Source organism: Aotus nancymaae, unplaced genomic scaffold (genome assembly GCF_030222135.1).
Source record: "Aotus nancymaae isolate 86718 unplaced genomic scaffold, 86718_ANA_hifiasm-v0.15.2.pri h1tg000040l, whole genome shotgun sequence".
NCBI classification, from domain to species: domain Eukaryota; kingdom Metazoa; phylum Chordata; class Mammalia; order Primates; family Aotidae; genus Aotus; species Aotus nancymaae.
In genome coordinates, this window is record NW_026988454.1 from 60656680 (window position 1) to 60673762 (window position 17083).

Genomic DNA, 17083 nt, shown 5'->3' on the forward strand with positions numbered 1-17083 from the left:
TACATACTTTTTTTTATGAGAAAGCAGTTACCAAAAACTAATAAAAATTTCAGAAACTACAGACATTTCCAGACTTTAATATCTGAACATGATCTTGCAGTTTTGTTCTATTGAATATTGCTTCAACTACATCAAACTGAAAGATTTCTGTCCAAAAGAGGGCACTATAATGTGGATTAGCACATAGTGACAAACTGGGAGAAGTCATTTGATTGCAAATCTCTAAAATACGGAATAATAATACACTAAAAACCTATACGGAATTTCATCAATAATAACAACCAAAGATACAGGAAGCCAAATTGCAAAGGATACAATAGGCAATTCACTGAATAGAAAATGCAAATTACAAATAAGAGATACCAGCCTCACTAACAGTGAAATACAAATTAACCCAACAACGATGTAATGCCGTCTGTTCACTCCATCAAAGTGACACAAATTAGAATGAGAGAACATTCAGTAATGGCAACAATGTGGGAAGCAGAAACCTGCGTACACTGCCAGTGGGAGTCTCAAATGGTGGGACTTGGCAGTCCTGAGTGAAAATGCCTGTTCTTACATGTGAAATCCAGCAGTTCTACTCCTAACATATAGTCCCAGGAGACTCCCACACAGGTCCGTAGGGATATGCATATGAGGATGAGTGAGTAAAAGAGGGTGGTAGAAAACGTGTACCAGTTAAAATCAATAGCCTAGATGTACGCAGAGCCAGATGGACAATTCTACCTCCAAGCCCTTAACTTACTTTAAGAGCAGGTTCTACCTGCTGGTTACCTCGCTCTGATCATCAGCTATGTGAGGCATACATTTCTGCAACACTCTATTCACACTGACATACTTACAACATCTATAAAACGAAGAGACTTGAAGGTTGCTCCAGGCGGGCATCCCATTGCAGACAGACAAGGATAATGGCCTTCGTCCAGCACGTACTGATTACCAGTGAAATTTTCTCCATCATATGCAACCCAGCTACAGTGGGAAAAACCACACACATGCACAGAGTATGCAATTTCAGTATTCCTATTCAAGAAGTCTGATTTTTAGAGGCAGCCTGATATAAACAATGCTTGTGGTAAGCAGAGTTCTTTCTTCAAAAATATTTGGATATATTTATTGCATTTCTGCTTGTGGCAAATTAATATTCATAAGTCAGTTAACTTTGCATTTGGGAAATAAACTTTCTCCATGAAATTCCCCATGTTCTTTCTGACTTCCCCAACCTCCAGCCTTCCTTGCACTTCTCATGGGTGCCACTGTTTGCCCAGCCAGTGGAGCTTCAAGCCCTCAGTCCTCTTTGAATAATCCTCCTTCAGGCTTCATAACTAGTCAATCACCAAGGTCTATTGATTTCCTTCCAAAATTTCTCCCACATTCCTCTATCCTCATTTCTAATACCTCTGCACTGGGCCAGGAATCAAAATACTATAGCGACTTAGACCAGTCACTTAGCCTCTCTGGAATCAACATTATTCATAAAGTAGTGATCTGCCATGCTTCCCTAGCAGTTTGTGTGTGTGTTTATTTCTTATTTATTTTTTTGAGACGTAATCTAGCTCTGTCACCCAGGCTGGAGTGCAGTGGTGCGATCTCGGCTCACTGCAACCTTCGCCTCCCAGATCAAGCGATTCTTCTGCCTCAGCCTGCTGAGTAGCTGGGACTACAGGCATGTGCCACCACACCCAGCTAATTTTTGTATTTTTAGTAAAGACGGGGTTTCACCATATTGCCCAGGCTGGTCTTGAATTCCTGATCTCATGATCCACCTGCCTCGGTCTCCCAAAGTCCTGGGATTACAGGTGTGAGCCACCACACCAGGTCCTGTTGTTTTTAACCCAACAAATGCCTCCTGAGGATTGTGTGTCAGGTGCTTTTCCATTGCTGGGGATACAGCAAAGAACCAAAGTCCCTGCTATCCTGACGTTACTTCCCTAGTGAGCTGAGACAGATAATTTCAACACACACATGTCTGGTGGTAATAAAGGAAGCAGGGCTGGGGATAAAGAGGATCTGGAATGTGGCGGTATGTCCAAAAAACTAGGAAGCTGTACTGTCCATCTATGTATTTGGTTTTGTTTTTTCCTCAGACAGAGTCTTGCTCTGTTGCCCAGGCTGGAGTGCAGTGGCATGATCTCAGCTCACTGCAACCTCCGCCTCCCAGGTTCAAGTGATTCTCCTGTCTCAGCCTCCCAAGTAGCTGGGATTACAGGCATGTCACCACGCCTGGCTAATTTTTGTATTTTTAGTAGAGATGGGGTTTCACCATATTGGCCAGGCTAGTCTCAAACTCCTGACCTCAAGTGATCCACCTGCCTCCACCTCCCAAAGTGCTGGGATCACAGGGTGAGCCACCGCGCCCGGCCTCCATCTATGTATTTGAATGCAAAGTCAGTGCTTTTCTGCTGTGCAATACTAAAGGACAGGATAGCACTATTTCAACCATAAAGAACCACATGATTACAGGCACGATTACTACTATCATTAGGAGACTTAAATCCTCAACACCTCTTGCACAGATTGCTCCAAGGCTCTCCTGACTGAGTTTCCCTGACCTTGTGCTCTCCCCTCTATGAAGCTTTTGTACAAGGATTGTTTCAGCATGGCACTTTGAGCCCATTCCCTTTGCCCTGCGTCTTCTGTTTCTTGTGGCAGCCATCTAAACTCAGCGTGCTCAGTTTTGCTTCTCCTCCCAGTACAAAGCCCTCCCAGCAAGCGGGACTGGTGTGCTCCCTCATCCGCATGTCCACCCGCTGCGCTCTAGCATGCACTTTCTGCCTTCTTGTTACGCAGAGTGCCGCTCCTGTCCTTATCTACCCGTAAAAACAATCTGCCTTGGGAGGTACCTTGGATTAACTAGAGCCTAACACTCCCTGTCTAGATGATGGAAAGGCATACACAGTAACGAACCTGCTCTGAATTCCATTACACAATGATATGATCTTCACCTCCAGCCAACCACAGAGACCCGTGTCCTCTGGCATTTGGCACTCGTGTCATGAAGCATGCTTTTGAGCTAAGATGGTGGTTTCACATGGTGCCAAGCAGCTAACAGGCATCACTGAATACTTGCTGATATGTGAATTTTGTTTTACTCCAGTGATTCAGCTCTGCCAGGCCATTGTTTTACTTACCTGCCTCCTGAAACTCTGCAAGACTTGGTAGAAAATGAATCATCAATTTGACTTGTTGTTTCTTCAAAACATTGACTGTGACCTTGAAACTGTGGTTCTGAAAACAAGTGAATCTTTGAAAAAGTAAACAGAAACACATAAAATTATTTTCCTAAACACATTAACTAATTTAGCCTTTGAAATGATGACCCAAACATGACTTGTTAACTTTTGTTAAACTGGTGTGCATTTTATAAATCCTTTAATTTTCCATGTCTACATTAATGATCAGTTAGAAACATGTTAGCTGCACCATTCATGACTATTTAATTCAGAAACATCAAAGTAAAATGCAACAACAGAGGTAACTTTCTGTGGAACACCATGTTGTTAAGCTGTGCGGTATTTTAAAGCTTTATTGTGGCCAAAAGTCATTGTTCGTCAGTTCTAACATTAACAACGAGCAGTATTTTAGAAAGACATAGTGTAGTTTTCTTCCCTCTCAATGGAAGATACTTGCTGACTTATCAGAATCCTGTAAAAGCCAATAAAGGAGGCTATAGTGGTGTTTGTTCCTCTGTAATTAAGGCTCTGTGAACACTTCCATTAAAAGGCCTAAATAACAAATGTCCATTCGAGTTGATGTTAAGAATCAGCATTCAAAAGGCTTGAGTGAGACCATATAAAATGTCTAGTGCCAACGCAGCAAATATGAAAATTCATTTTACCATCACAATAACTAGATGTTATTGTTTGAAATATTAATCTCAGTGTATTAATGTAAACTCTGATTCAATAAAATTCAGCTTTATACAATAAGAGCATTTTATAAGAAGTATTTAGACATAGGTCAGTACTGTCAACCATTAAAGTAAACCTAAATCTTATTTTTAAAATATAATTATGCTTTCAGGCATAAAAATGAGTAAAACTAACAAAATGTCCAAAATGTCTGGGTTTTTTTTTGTTGTTGTTTATTTGTTTGTTTTTTGAGACAGAGTCTCTCTCTGTCACCCAGGCTGGAGTGCAGTGGTGTGATCTCGGCCCACTGCAACCTCTGCCTCCTGGGGTTCAAACAATTCTCCTGACTCACCCTCCTGAGTAGCTGGGATTATAGACACAAACCACCACAGCCAGCTAATTTTTGTATTTTTAGTAGAGATGGGATTTCACTATGTTGGCCAGGCTGGTCTCAAACTCCTGAGCTCAAGTGATCTGCCCACCTTGGCCTCCCAAAGTGCTAGGATTACAGGCATGAGCCACCGCACCTGGCCCCAAATGTCTGACAGTTTAAACATAGGTTCAGCTTTTCAATGGAAGGCCCCTCACATATTAATATAAAAGAATATTTTTAAAGTTACCTGATTTCTTCTCCTTGGGCCAGTGAAAGAATCCTAAAAATTTTTAAAGGACAAAAGGAAATGAATGGAACAGACACATTGAAAAAGTTTTTTTCTTCTAGATTATTAGCAATTACTGCTAAAAATAAACTCAGAATATTTTCCATAGCAATTACTATTACATGAACCAGAAACACACATTAAGAAAATCCAGAATTCAGTTAAATATTCCCATACAAAAATGTAACTCCTTACCAAACATATAGGTTGAACAGAAGAGATCTTACAATTTTTGCCTCCCCAGTCCTCAAAACTGGTATAAAATCCTTTATCCAGTACATACTGTTCTCCTGTGAAGTCAGGATTTTCATAGGCTACCCATCTAAGTAACAAAAACGATAACTTGTTAGAGTTCATATTTTACATATAAAATGATCACATATTTGGATAAATATGCATCATACTGAAACTTTGTTTTGCTAATTAAAATCTTAATTTTTCTGATTCTCTATTAACCTTTCAAAGCAGATGGGTTTGTCTATAGGACAAATCAAAATGGTAAGTCAGCAGAGAAAAGAGGCTGTGGGAATGCATCAGTTTATTAGCCACTATGGAAAGCAGTGTGAAGATTTCTCAAATAACTAAAGGTAGAACTACTATTGGACCCAGCAACCCCACTACTAGGTATATACCCACAAGAAAACAAATCATTCTACCAAAAAGACACTCACACATGTATTGTTTACTCCTGCACTATTCACAATAGCAAGATGTGGAATCAACCCAGGTGCTCATCAATTAATGGTGCATTGGATAAAGAAAATGTGGTACATATAAACCATGGAATACTATACAGCCACAAAAAAGAATGAAATCAAGTCCTTTGCAGCAACCTGGATACAGCCGGAGGCCACTATCCTAAGCGAATTAACACAAACAGAAAACCAAATGCCAGATACTTATGAGCAAGAACATATACTTATGAGCATGTTCTTGCTCATAAGTGGGAGCTAAACCTTGGTTATGCATGGACATAAAGATAAAAAAAAAATAGGAACTGGGAACTACAAAAGGGGGCGGGAGGGAGGGGGTTTGAAAAACTACCTATTGCATACTGTGCTCACTGCTGGGGTGACGGATTCAACCGTACCCCAAACTTCAGCAAATCATGCAATATGCCCACGACACAAACCTGCACATGTACCCCCTGAATCTAAAATAAAAGTTGAAAAAACAATTTAATGTGAAAGAAATGGCAAGCCTAAGAGTATCCTCACATGAGCTTTTAGTTGTTCTCGCTTTCCAAATCCTATTCCTTGAGAAAGCTACAAAGGTGTGCTGTTTCCCTAACTGTTCTAGGGAAACGACAACAGAAACAACAGGACTTTCAAGAAGAACCTCGTTCTTCTAATAAACAATCAAGAAATCCTTTCATTCTCAACCTTAAAATACTTTTGCAGAAAGATCTTTGGAAGCGGTGTCTATTACACAACAAACCACACTGAAAAAGAAGTTAACAGAAGAAATGCTTTAAAAAAGTGCAGAACTGAACTAAAATATTGTTTCAGTGTTTCCAACATTACATAAATATGTAATAAACAAAATTGAACATACAGAAATACTAAAAATAAATCTCTTGGAAATTTTTATTTCTCTTTTAAGTGATCTACACCCAGAAGGAAAATCAACAAAACCAATTTAATCATGCTATTTCCTATCCAAAGATAAAGTCTTTGACGGGAAAAGGTTTTTCAGTTCTGTTATATTAAAGAGATACTTAATACTGTTAAAGACATCAAGTATCTCCTCAATTAATTCATCACTCTCATGATCCTCCCAAAGCTTAGAGGAATAACATCTTTCAGATATTATTAGAGTGATCAGAACTTTGCAAAATGTTTCTACATCTGTTATTACATTTAATCTTCTAGGGAGGTACTGGTGTTCCCATTTTACAGATGGGAAAAAAGACATGGGGAAGTGAATTCATTTACCAGGTGCCAGGAACTAGACTGGCACTAGATATACAACGAAGAAAATGACGAAATCCCTGCCCTCCAAAGTTCACATTTGGGTAAGAAGCATCACATGGAATTATTTGTTGGTATTTGTTTTGAATGGGAAATGACCTGTCTAGGGTGTCACAATCAACTATTAGCCAGAACATGAGTGAACCTGCCTGTCCTGAGGCTCACCAGGCTCTCCTTGCTCTGTGACCCAAACTGCCATGTGCCCTGTAAAGTTCCCTTACTATCCAAAGGGCTGACTTCAACAAAAATGAAAGTACAGTCATTATTAGAATATGGACAGCCATCAAGGAGAAAAAGATCACTACAAAAATCTCCAGTGAGAAGTAGCTATGACAGCCAACATCTGTGCACTCACCCCCGTCCATCCAAATGGAGAAGCTGCTGTAAGCACCACTCAGTCTTTCAGGAAATACAGCCCCCTATCATCCCAACCCCCTGATTTCAGAACCTCGCTAGCAATTTTTAAAACCTATTTTTAAAAAATTATTATTATTTTTTTTAGTAGAGTCAGGATTTCACCATGTTGGCCAGGCTGGTCTCGAACCTCTGACTTCAAGTGCCCTGCCCACCTCAACCTCCTAAAGTGCTAGGATTACAGGCCTAAGCCAGCATACCTGGCCTAAAAACCTATTCATTATCATTGAGAGGTGAGGAGATAGGAGACTTGGCTCTACCTGCAGCCATGACATTAACTTTCAGATAACTTTGAAGAAGTCACTTAACTTTTGTGAAAGTTCATTTTGTTTGTTTTGTTTTGTGTTTTGAGATGGAGTCTTGCTCTGTCACCAGGCTGGAGTGCAATGGTGGGATCTCAGCTCACTGCAACCTCCACCTCACAGGTTCAAGCAATTCTGTTGCCTCAGTCTCCTGAGTAGCTGGGGCTACAGGTGTGTGCCACCATGCCCACCAAATTTTTGCATTTTTAGTAAAGACAGGGTTTCACCATGTTGGCCAGGATGGTCTTGATCTCTTGACCTCGTGATCCACCTGCCTTGGCCTCCCAAAGTGCTGGGATTACAGGCATGAATAACTGCACCTGGCTGAAAGTTTGTATTTTCAAGTGTAAGTAAGGGAGTGGGCCAAGGTCCCCGGGCGGACCAGGTGATGCTGAACAGCACACCAGTACCCACCTGTGCTGCCTCCGCCCACAGGGCCTTAGGCTTTACCTTCAGCATGAAGGGAAGCAAAAGCAAAGCCAGAGCAGGGAGCACTGCTACGTGGAAGGACTGTCTGCACATCAAGAAAATCTACTTTACAAAAACTAGGACTTAAAAAAAAAAAAATGAACAATTAAGAAGAGCCACAAGGAAAAAAATTGTTCTCAGCCGGGCTCCGGGTCTGTAACACGTTAGAAATCAGAGGGGTAAAGGCCTTTCTGTTTAACTTCAAGGTTTGGAGGGAAAGAAGACAGTGAGGAGGGAGACTGAATGCTAAGGAGAAAACAGCAACTGAGCAAGCCCTGGAAGCAGCTTTAGCCAATACTCTTTTCTTTTTACTAAGACATATGGGTACCGTATTTTCCCGTAAAACTCAACTACTTGTAAGTAAATACCTAACACCCAGCTAAGCCTATCTCTAATTCGCTGAAGCCAGAAAACAATTTATTAAGATGTTACTTGAACTGACAGTAGTGTTGTTTTCCCTCCAAGATACCTGATGAATCGCCCGTGAATACGGCGGGGAGTGGAGGAGGGGAGAAACCACAAAACCCAGATCTGAGATTCTCTGCTCTGTGATCTGAGTCTGCTTCTTGAGGCTCTTCAGAAAATCCCTCACTGTCCTTGTCCAGGTGTATTCCGTACACACGAATCAACACTCCCCTGTTTAAAGACTGGTGAGGAGATGGGGGAAAGGCATGTACAAGTACTAGCAGGTCCCAGCGTGGTGGAATGATTGCTCAGAAGGTAAGGGCAGCAGGGCAAACCTGCCCTTCTGTGGAAGGCCGAAGGAAAACTAATTTAAAACAACAACACTTTTTGTTTTTATCTGAACACTAGAAATATTCCATTTTGCTCCTAGTTTTAAAAAACTAGCCCAGTTTCCACTATTTGAGCAAGAATATAGCATAGAATGAGAAACTGATAAGCAGAGAGTTTCTTTCAACATTTCCAGTAAGAAATCAAAACCTGAAAACCTCAGTTGTTGGTTTCATGGGCATCCTTCCTGAAGGCTGTTCTCTGTTGCAGGGCTAATGATGAGTTTACTACCCAGGGGATTTATTACCCATGGTGAGCCTGCTGGGAGATACTTTCATGGAACAAGAACTTCAGAAGAGTTTTTTCCTGACATTGCATGCCATAGTAAGAGATAAAGAAGCAAGCTAAAATACTCTATTACCAATAAAAATAAAGCCATTAAAATACAATAATTTTCCTTTGAAACTATGAAAAGTGAATAGGTAGTCTTCCTCCACCATCTTGGCGCATCTCAGCCTTCCTATCCTATATCCCTCATGCCTATCTGCAATGCTGCCTCCTCCACAGTCTTCCTCCCCTGTGTCCAGACTGGAAATTACTCTCTGCTGTGGATTCCCAGAGCATTTAATCTCCACCTCTTTTGTAGCAATAATTATGTTTTAAATAAATACTGTAATTCTTGAGGACATCATACAATGCTTTGCACATAATAGACCTCAATAAATAATTGTCAAATGACAAATTGAATGAAATATGAGGAAGCAGCTGGCCCTGGTAAATACAAAAGCCATTCCACATGCAGAGTTTAAAAGGAAGTGTGTGTGTGTGTGTGCGCGCGCGCACGCGTGTGTATCCATGTATGTGTATGTACCTCCCTTCAACTTCCCCCTTCTACCAAAACTTAACTGCTGTAGTCGGAAAAAAAGCCTAAGCCAGGAAATGTAATTAGAAATGACTAAAAATAGAAACATAATAGCAGCACTTTACAAAGGAAACTGATTTCAAGTAAGCAAGGCCTGGGTAAAAAGGAAAGGAGATTGGCTCAAGGCACAGTAACTCTACCTGTGTTAACAGCATCACCTACAAAATGCCTAAAGGAATTCTACCCAGCATCCTTTTGCCTCCTCTCTCAGGGTGGATGACTGGGCTCTGACTAATAGAACCAACACATCTGGTGAGTATCAAAATGTACAACTGTTTGACCAGACTGAGTTGGTCACTATGTTTTCCTCCTAAATAATTAGCTTTAAAGGCAATCTAAAATACTGCAGAGCCCCAGCAATATTTTAGGTGACTTGTACCATGTATTTCAGATTACTTCCAGCTTTTACAAACAGACTACTGATTCTAAAATGTTAGGGCTCCAGAATAGGACCCAATAGTAGGCATTTCCCACTAAGAATGGAAGACCCAGAAATCACTGATACTCTGCCAAAATGGCACCACATGCAACAGCCTAGACAAGAATTTGGTGAACAAGGTTTTTTGTACTCCATTTACTAAGAGTAAAAGTTAAGCACGTTCATCAACTTTTATTACATTGTACACACAATTCAAATATCCAGGGCTATTGTGGGAGGCCCCATGAGACACAACAGGGTTGAGACTAGGATGATTCAAATAGTCTATGTCACTATGACAAAGAAGACCTAACACCAAAACTTTCACCATAACCAATATTATTTCATATACCTATTTAAGCATACTCTCACTTATAATAAATTAGAATAGACATTAGCCTGGATTATAAAAATAATATGTGACTCCTTATAACAGCCATCTGCTGTTTTTGCCCGTCTGGATCTATCTCTCTACTCTTTCTGATATTCCTGGGTAACGACCAACCCCAGTCATATCTAAGTGGCTCCTATGGGATAGACCCTACATCTCAGCTCTAGGGATGGCCACATAACCCACACACAGCCATCTCCGTGGCTACACTGATTGGTTCAGGCATATGCACATGACCCAAGCCTAGGAAAGCAAAGTCACACACTTGTGAGAAATAGAGAAACTCTTTCCACTGCAAGAAATGACCTGTGGCCAGGTATGTGGCTCATGCCTGTAATCCCAGCACTTGGAGAGGCTGAGGCGAGCAGATCACTTGAGCTCAGGAGTTCGAGACCAGCCTGGGCAACATGGCAAAACCCTGTCTCTAAAAAAAATACAAAAATTAGCCAGGCATGGTGGTGCATATCTGTAGTCCCAGCTACTTGTGAGGTTGAAGCAGGAGAATCGCTTGAACCTGGGAGGTGGAGGTTGCAGTGAGCCGAGATGTCACCACTGCACTCCAGCCTGGGTGATAAAGTAAAACTCTACCTCAAAAAAAAGAAAAAGAATAGAAACCAGATGTGGCCATAGGCCAGCAGATGCAAAAGGCCTACCTAAAGTCAAGTCAACACAGAAAAAAGCCCAGTCAAGACACAGAGACCAAGTTCTGATGACAGTGTTTGATCCCCTGCATCCAGCCATGCCTGAAGCAAAATCTTCTCCAGGACTTTTTAGTTACTTAAGCCAGTAAGTTCCATTTTAAGCCCTTAAGCCAATTTAGCTTGGCTTGCAGTCACTTTCATCCCAAAGAATCTTGATTAAACATCTTTCAATAAAAACTTGCTTTACCACTAATAAAACAGTCAACTGCTAACTTCAAGTACACTGAACAATTATTTTTATGTCAAACTAATAGAGAAGAAATATACTGGAACAGGTGTAGGACCACAGGAAAATCTAATGGGACTTTGACCCAGCCTCAGGTTTATGTTAGATTACTATTATTATTTGATTCCCCTCATTTAAAAAATTCATGATCTTTCTATGCATAATGACAAGGGAAGCAGATCTATAGATTTCTATCACGATACCCAAAAGCCTACTCCAAACGTTATATTACACGTAAAAAGAAGAGACTGTGTGAGAAAGAGTTTTAAAGAGTTAACGAAAAATATCATGCAACAACTATTAAATGACTGATGTAATGTTAAGCTGTTGAGATATCTGTGTATTGAGTACCTACTCTGTCATAGACTCTTACCGGTTAACACAAGCCAAGGCAAAACTATGTTTAAAATTCCAATTGGATCATTTCACTTACACTCCACTCAGTACATTAATAGACTGTGTCTTCACTCCATATCCGGTCTCCTTTAAGTTAGCAACAATTCCCAATACATCAATACTGGAACCTTTGGATCCAAAGTTTTTTTCACTGTACATTATCATGTGAGCATTTGAAAAATCCTATTGAGAAAAAAAATTAAAAATTCAAAGGCTAGCCATTTATTATCTAAAGAAGACCAAGTATTAGCCATTAGCTTTTCCTGAACTTACACCTAATATAGGTCGTAAAGACTGAAGCTCTCCATTGTAACCTCCCCAGTCTTTCCAGTCCCGGTATTCTCCTTCTTCTAGCAAATACTGATGACCTGTAAGTCCAGGCTTCTCATATGCAACCCAACTACAACACAAAGAACACGATGAGTAGTAATTTTCAGACACGTTAAAATGTTTTCAAGGTACATATCCATTTCATTGAAAAATACAAATAGTTATAAAGCTAGATATGAACTTCCGCATTATCATTGGAATTCTCTAAAATTTAGGAGAATAACAGAATGGCCCCAAGAAAATAACCTAAGAGACATATATCAGAGTTGTATAAAGGAGGCAAGGGGAGTGTGTGTGTGAGTGGTGTGTATGTGTGTGTGTTTAATAAGGACTGACTCAAAACCTCAGCAAGTAAAACTGGATAAACTCACTTCAAATAGGAATAAAAATATTGTGAATAGTTGGCGATTTAAAAGAGCAATTTTAGTGTACACTTCTATGGGAATTGTGTAAGATCTATAAAATTCAAAAACATAAAAATTAGAAAGTGAACTATCAAACCACTCAATAACTTTGAACATAATTCTAATAAGCAAGGTTTTAGATTTACTCAATTTGAACATACCAATGTATCAGCCTTGCTTGGTGGACTGATTCCCACACTGGTCCCTCAAACTGCTTTTTTTTTTTTTTTTTTTTTTTTACGAGACAGAGTCTCGCTCTGTTGCCCAGGCTGGAGTGCAGCTCACTGCAACCTCTACCTCCCGGGTTCAAGCAATTCTCCTGCCTCAGCCTCCTGAGTAACTGGGATTACAGGCATGCAACACCATACCCAGCTAATTTTGTATTTTTAGTAGAGACAGGGTTTATCCACGTTGGTCCGGCTGGTCTTGAACTCCCAACCTCAGGTGATCCACCCACCCTGGCCTCCCAAAGAGCTGAGATTACAGGCATGAGCCGCTGTGCCTGGCCTCAAACTGCTTTCTTAAATCCAGTCACTATAGGCTGAGGAGAACAAGGACATGACTGTCAAAATTCACCATACTATAGAATCAGAAATGTTGTTTTTAGGGGGAAAAGGACACATTTATTACTTAATATTTAGGGGAAAAAAAAAGAGAGAGAAATCCTAACAAGTCACCCATGTACTTACATGCCTCTTAGAACTTTCATAGACCCCACAGATGTAAACGGCAAATGATCGCCTCCAGTCGCCTCTTCTGTTTCACCTCCTTCCATGACAAAACTACACATTTCTGTTTCTAGTTCCATACATTTTCCTTCAAAGAAAGGCTTTTCATAAATAACTACCTATAATAGAAATAAGATATACCAGTAATTTGTAAGAAGTATCTCAACAGTTTAACATTAAATGAGTCATTTAATATCACTAAGTCCTGAAACATAAATTAAAATTTTCTGGCCGGGCATAGCGGCTCATGCCTATAATCCCAGCACTTTGGGAGGCTGAGGCAGGTGGATCAGTTGAGGTCAGGAGTTCGAGACCAGCCTGGCCAATATGGTGAAATCCCGTCTCTACTAAAAATACAAAAATTAGCTGGGTGTGATGATGCACACCTGTAATCTCAGCTACTCAGGAGGCTGAAGCAGGAGAACCACTTGAATCCAGGAGGCAGAGGGTTAAGTGAGCCGAGATCATGTCACTGCACTCCAGCCTGGGTGACAGAGTAAGACTCTGTCTCTAAAAAACAAAACAAAATGTTCTAATCATATTTTTAAAAATTAACTAGGCCAGGCACAGTGACTCACACTTGTAATTCCAGCACTTTGGGAGGCCAAGGCAGGAGGATCACTTGAGTTCAGGAGTTTGAGACCAACCTGGGCAATACAGCGAAACCTCGTCTCTGATAAAAAGAGAAAAAGCTGGGTGTGGTGGTACATGTCTATAATCCCAGCTATTCAGGAGATGAGGCAAGAAGATGGCTTGAGCCAGAGAAATCAAGGCTGCAGTCAGCCATGATGGCGCCACTGTACTCCAGCCTGGGTGACGGAGCAAGTCCTGGTCTCCAAAAAAAAAACAATAACTAAATAATGGCATTTGATAAGATAGTAAAGAGAAAAATAAAAAGGTTTTTTTCTTTTCCTAATGTGGTATAGCTCAAAACCATGGTTCAAAACAGTTTTAAAATACTTGGTTTTTGTGTATGTATATATACACACACATCCATATAATATATATATATATGTGATATTTAGAACCACATAGAAGGAACCAGAGGATTCTAAAGTAGTGTTAAAAATGAAAAAAATATATAGTGTGTGGCATCGATGTGGGAATTGGGAAGAGTAGAAAGGGTATTTTGGAGTAGGGAGAGCTTGTCCTGAAAGGTTTTTTCCTGGCTAACTGGCAAGCAGCAACAAGCCCTGCAATTAGTAAATACAACTGCAAATTGTTAACTTAACACAACACTGACACTGTCGGGCCATGGCTAAATGTACTGTTAGTGATAACCGATGCCATTAGCATTATCTTCCAGCCTGAAGGATGGCATGTGTAACTTAGTAACTTCCTTGGGCTGCATCTGTGTGTGATAGAGGTTTAATATGAGAAGTCACACAAGTGATATCTTCATAGAGATGGAGTGGAAATAACATTAAGTATATATATGTGTGTATATGTTTACATATTTAATATACATTTTTACCTTTGGATCTGTAGGGAATTCAACTTTACGGCCACCCTGCAAAGAGCAATAACATAATAAGAAAAATAGGTTTTCACTGATACATTACCATTTTATATTAGCCATAGCAGTTTATAGTAAGCCACTGAATTTCAGTGTGACTACGTTCCAGTTTGTTTTAATTCACAGGAGATAGTTCTAAAATTACCAACAACACAGATGAAGACACGAGGAAGGCGGGCTAGAGCGGAGCCTCGCACAGGCTGTCTATAAGCTCATCTGCACTGTAGAAGTATTTTTTGACCTAGTAAGTTTTTTTATTTTTAACTTGGAAAATTTCTCATCAAAAGCCATACTTTTCTTGTAAACACAGTTGTAAGAGCTGACATCTCTGGACCCAGGTTCTCCCAGGCAGCTAGCTGTCTTCACCTTCTGCACTTAACAATCCTGCACTGAGTTCATCCTTCAGCTGGGCACAGGCCCGGGTTTGCTGTCTCCACCATTCCCTTTGCTTCAACTCTCAGCCATTTGTATTTGTTGCCTGGCCCCTGGAGGTATTTGATTTTGCAACCAGGGCTTAGGAAACTATTATGTGTTGAAGTTCACATAATAAGCTCCGGAGGACTCATGGAATAATTAGATAAACTGTTAAATCAAATTTAAAACATCCCAAAGAATGAGTCTATGGGGTGTTGTTATAAAATAAAAAGCTTTTTAAAAACAAAAGATCTCACTAAAATCAGAGAAATGATATTACATTAAAAAGATATTGCACAAAAATATTAAATAGGTCAAGAGTTTAAATCAGCAATGGGAAAGTTGGATTTTTTAAATTAATATATCTTAATCGCTTTTTAAAAAAGTACCAACAAAGAGGCTCAAAGGCACCAAATGAATGGTAATAATAAAAGAATGTGTTGATTTCCTTATCTTCTATGAAAAAAAAAAAACAAGAAAAAAAAAAAGGAATGTGGCTGATATTATCAGCAAACCAGAGATTATACAACCACGCACATGACCTTTTCAAAAGTAATCCTGTTCGAAAACCATAGACTTTGGAGATTTTTCATCATCATTACAAACTGCTCTTAAAACCTGGGTGAATTCTTTCATACATTCACAAAACTAGCAAAATTTGGTTCTTTGAAAGTGAGTTTAATTTTAGAAAAATAAAAAAGCCCAAATCATGTGCATTAAGACCAGCAAACATACGGATAATTAAACCAAATACTTTGGCAGGAGGGGTAAAATTAACATTAAAAAAAAAACAAGGAAAATGTGGCACATATATACCATGGAATATGCAGCCATAAAAAACGATGACTTAGTGTCTTTTGTAGGGACACAGATGAACCTGGAAACCATCATTCTCAGCAAACTGACACAAGAACAAAAAATGAAACACCGCATGTTCTCACTCACAGGCGGGTGATGAACAATGAGAACACATGGACACAGGGAGGGGAGCGTCACACACTGGGGTCTGTTGGTGGGGGGCAAAGGAGGGACAGCGGGGGGTGGGGAGGTCGGGGAGGGATAACATGGGGTGAAATGCCAGATGTAGGTGACGAGAGGATGGAGGCAGCATACCACGTTGCCATGTGTATACCTATGCAACGATCCTGCATGATCTGCACATGTACCCCAGAACCTAAAGTACAATAAAAAACAAAAACAAAAATATTGTCTTCTTTTCTAATTTGTCTCAAACTGGCTGAGAAGACAACTGCAAAGTGCAGTTTCAAAAACATGTTTGTAACGAAAGCCTCACTCTCACATTTAGGGAACACTTGCTATGCTGCTGCACACACTGCACCCAGCACTGGGGACAAGACAGATGTGGCCTGCTTCCTCCCAAAGCTCACAGTCCAGCAGAAGAGACAAAGAACAAAGCAAGACACGGGGACAAGGTGGAGGAAGCAAAGGCTCCTTCCACAGGAGATACTTGGGAGGACAACACTCATTTGGTCTAGTCCCAGCGACTCCCAAGCTGCCACCCAGCACAGCCTCGTCTCACGGCAGCTGAGCCAGCTCTCAGCGTGCCCTGCTCTCTCTCAGGCTGCATCCTGGCTCGTGCAGTGTATTCACCGACAGCTCCAACTAAAAATCATCTCGCTAATTTTTTAAGGCCAAACTTAATTTAGCATGATGCATTCCTAATTATCCCCCTTTTCTGTCACTTCACCCACAATTTGAAATTGTATGTATCCTTTGTCCTGTTTTTCCACCAATGTTTAATTCTTCACTTTCCTGACTCGTTAAACCTACACTGGACTGAAGCTTTGTGCAACCATCTGCAGCTCTGCAAGGCTTAGAATGCCTTAAAGACAAAGGGTATAATCTTACCTGCTTTTTTTTTTCCAATCTGTAGCATCTAGCAAGTTACTGTTTACATTATTTCTATTGAGCAATAGGTCCAACCTACTACAAATTTGTTCCTTAAAAGTCAGCTTTATTGCTTCAAAGTCATACCCTGTGAATTATCCATGTCAAGCTGACAAAGAATCACTGCAAGAACACTTGGATTTCATTTTTACCATTTTCAGAGGCCGCATGGATCCAATGTACGCTGCTTCTGTATCCCAGAAGGACAAGTCAGGGTATTCACCAGCTTCCAGGATAAAAGGAACACCCTGAAATCCAGGTTCTTCATAAATCAGCCACCTAAAGAGCCACCATGGAAGGAAAGAAAGGGAGCCAACTCATCATTTCAGT

General features: G+C 40.3%; 1 protein-coding gene across 1 annotated transcript in view; it reads right to left on the reverse strand.

The window, feature by feature from the left end:
* The window catches only part of CRYBG1 (crystallin beta-gamma domain containing 1), a 58390-nt gene that overhangs the window by 13689 nt on the left and 27618 nt on the right, over positions 1–17083 (reverse strand). The window contains exons 7-15 of the mRNA XM_021670508.2: positions 16906–17032; positions 14390–14425; positions 12877–13034; positions 11727–11853; positions 11491–11636; positions 4709–4835; positions 4475–4507; positions 3135–3247; positions 846–975 (exon numbers count right to left, since the gene is read on the reverse strand). Coding sequence (XP_021526183.2) covers positions 846–975; positions 3135–3247; positions 4475–4507; positions 4709–4835; positions 11491–11636; positions 11727–11853; positions 12877–13034; positions 14390–14425; positions 16906–17032 — 997 coding nt within the window. The remainder of the gene's footprint in view (positions 1–845; positions 976–3134; positions 3248–4474; positions 4508–4708; positions 4836–11490; positions 11637–11726; positions 11854–12876; positions 13035–14389; positions 14426–16905; positions 17033–17083) is intronic.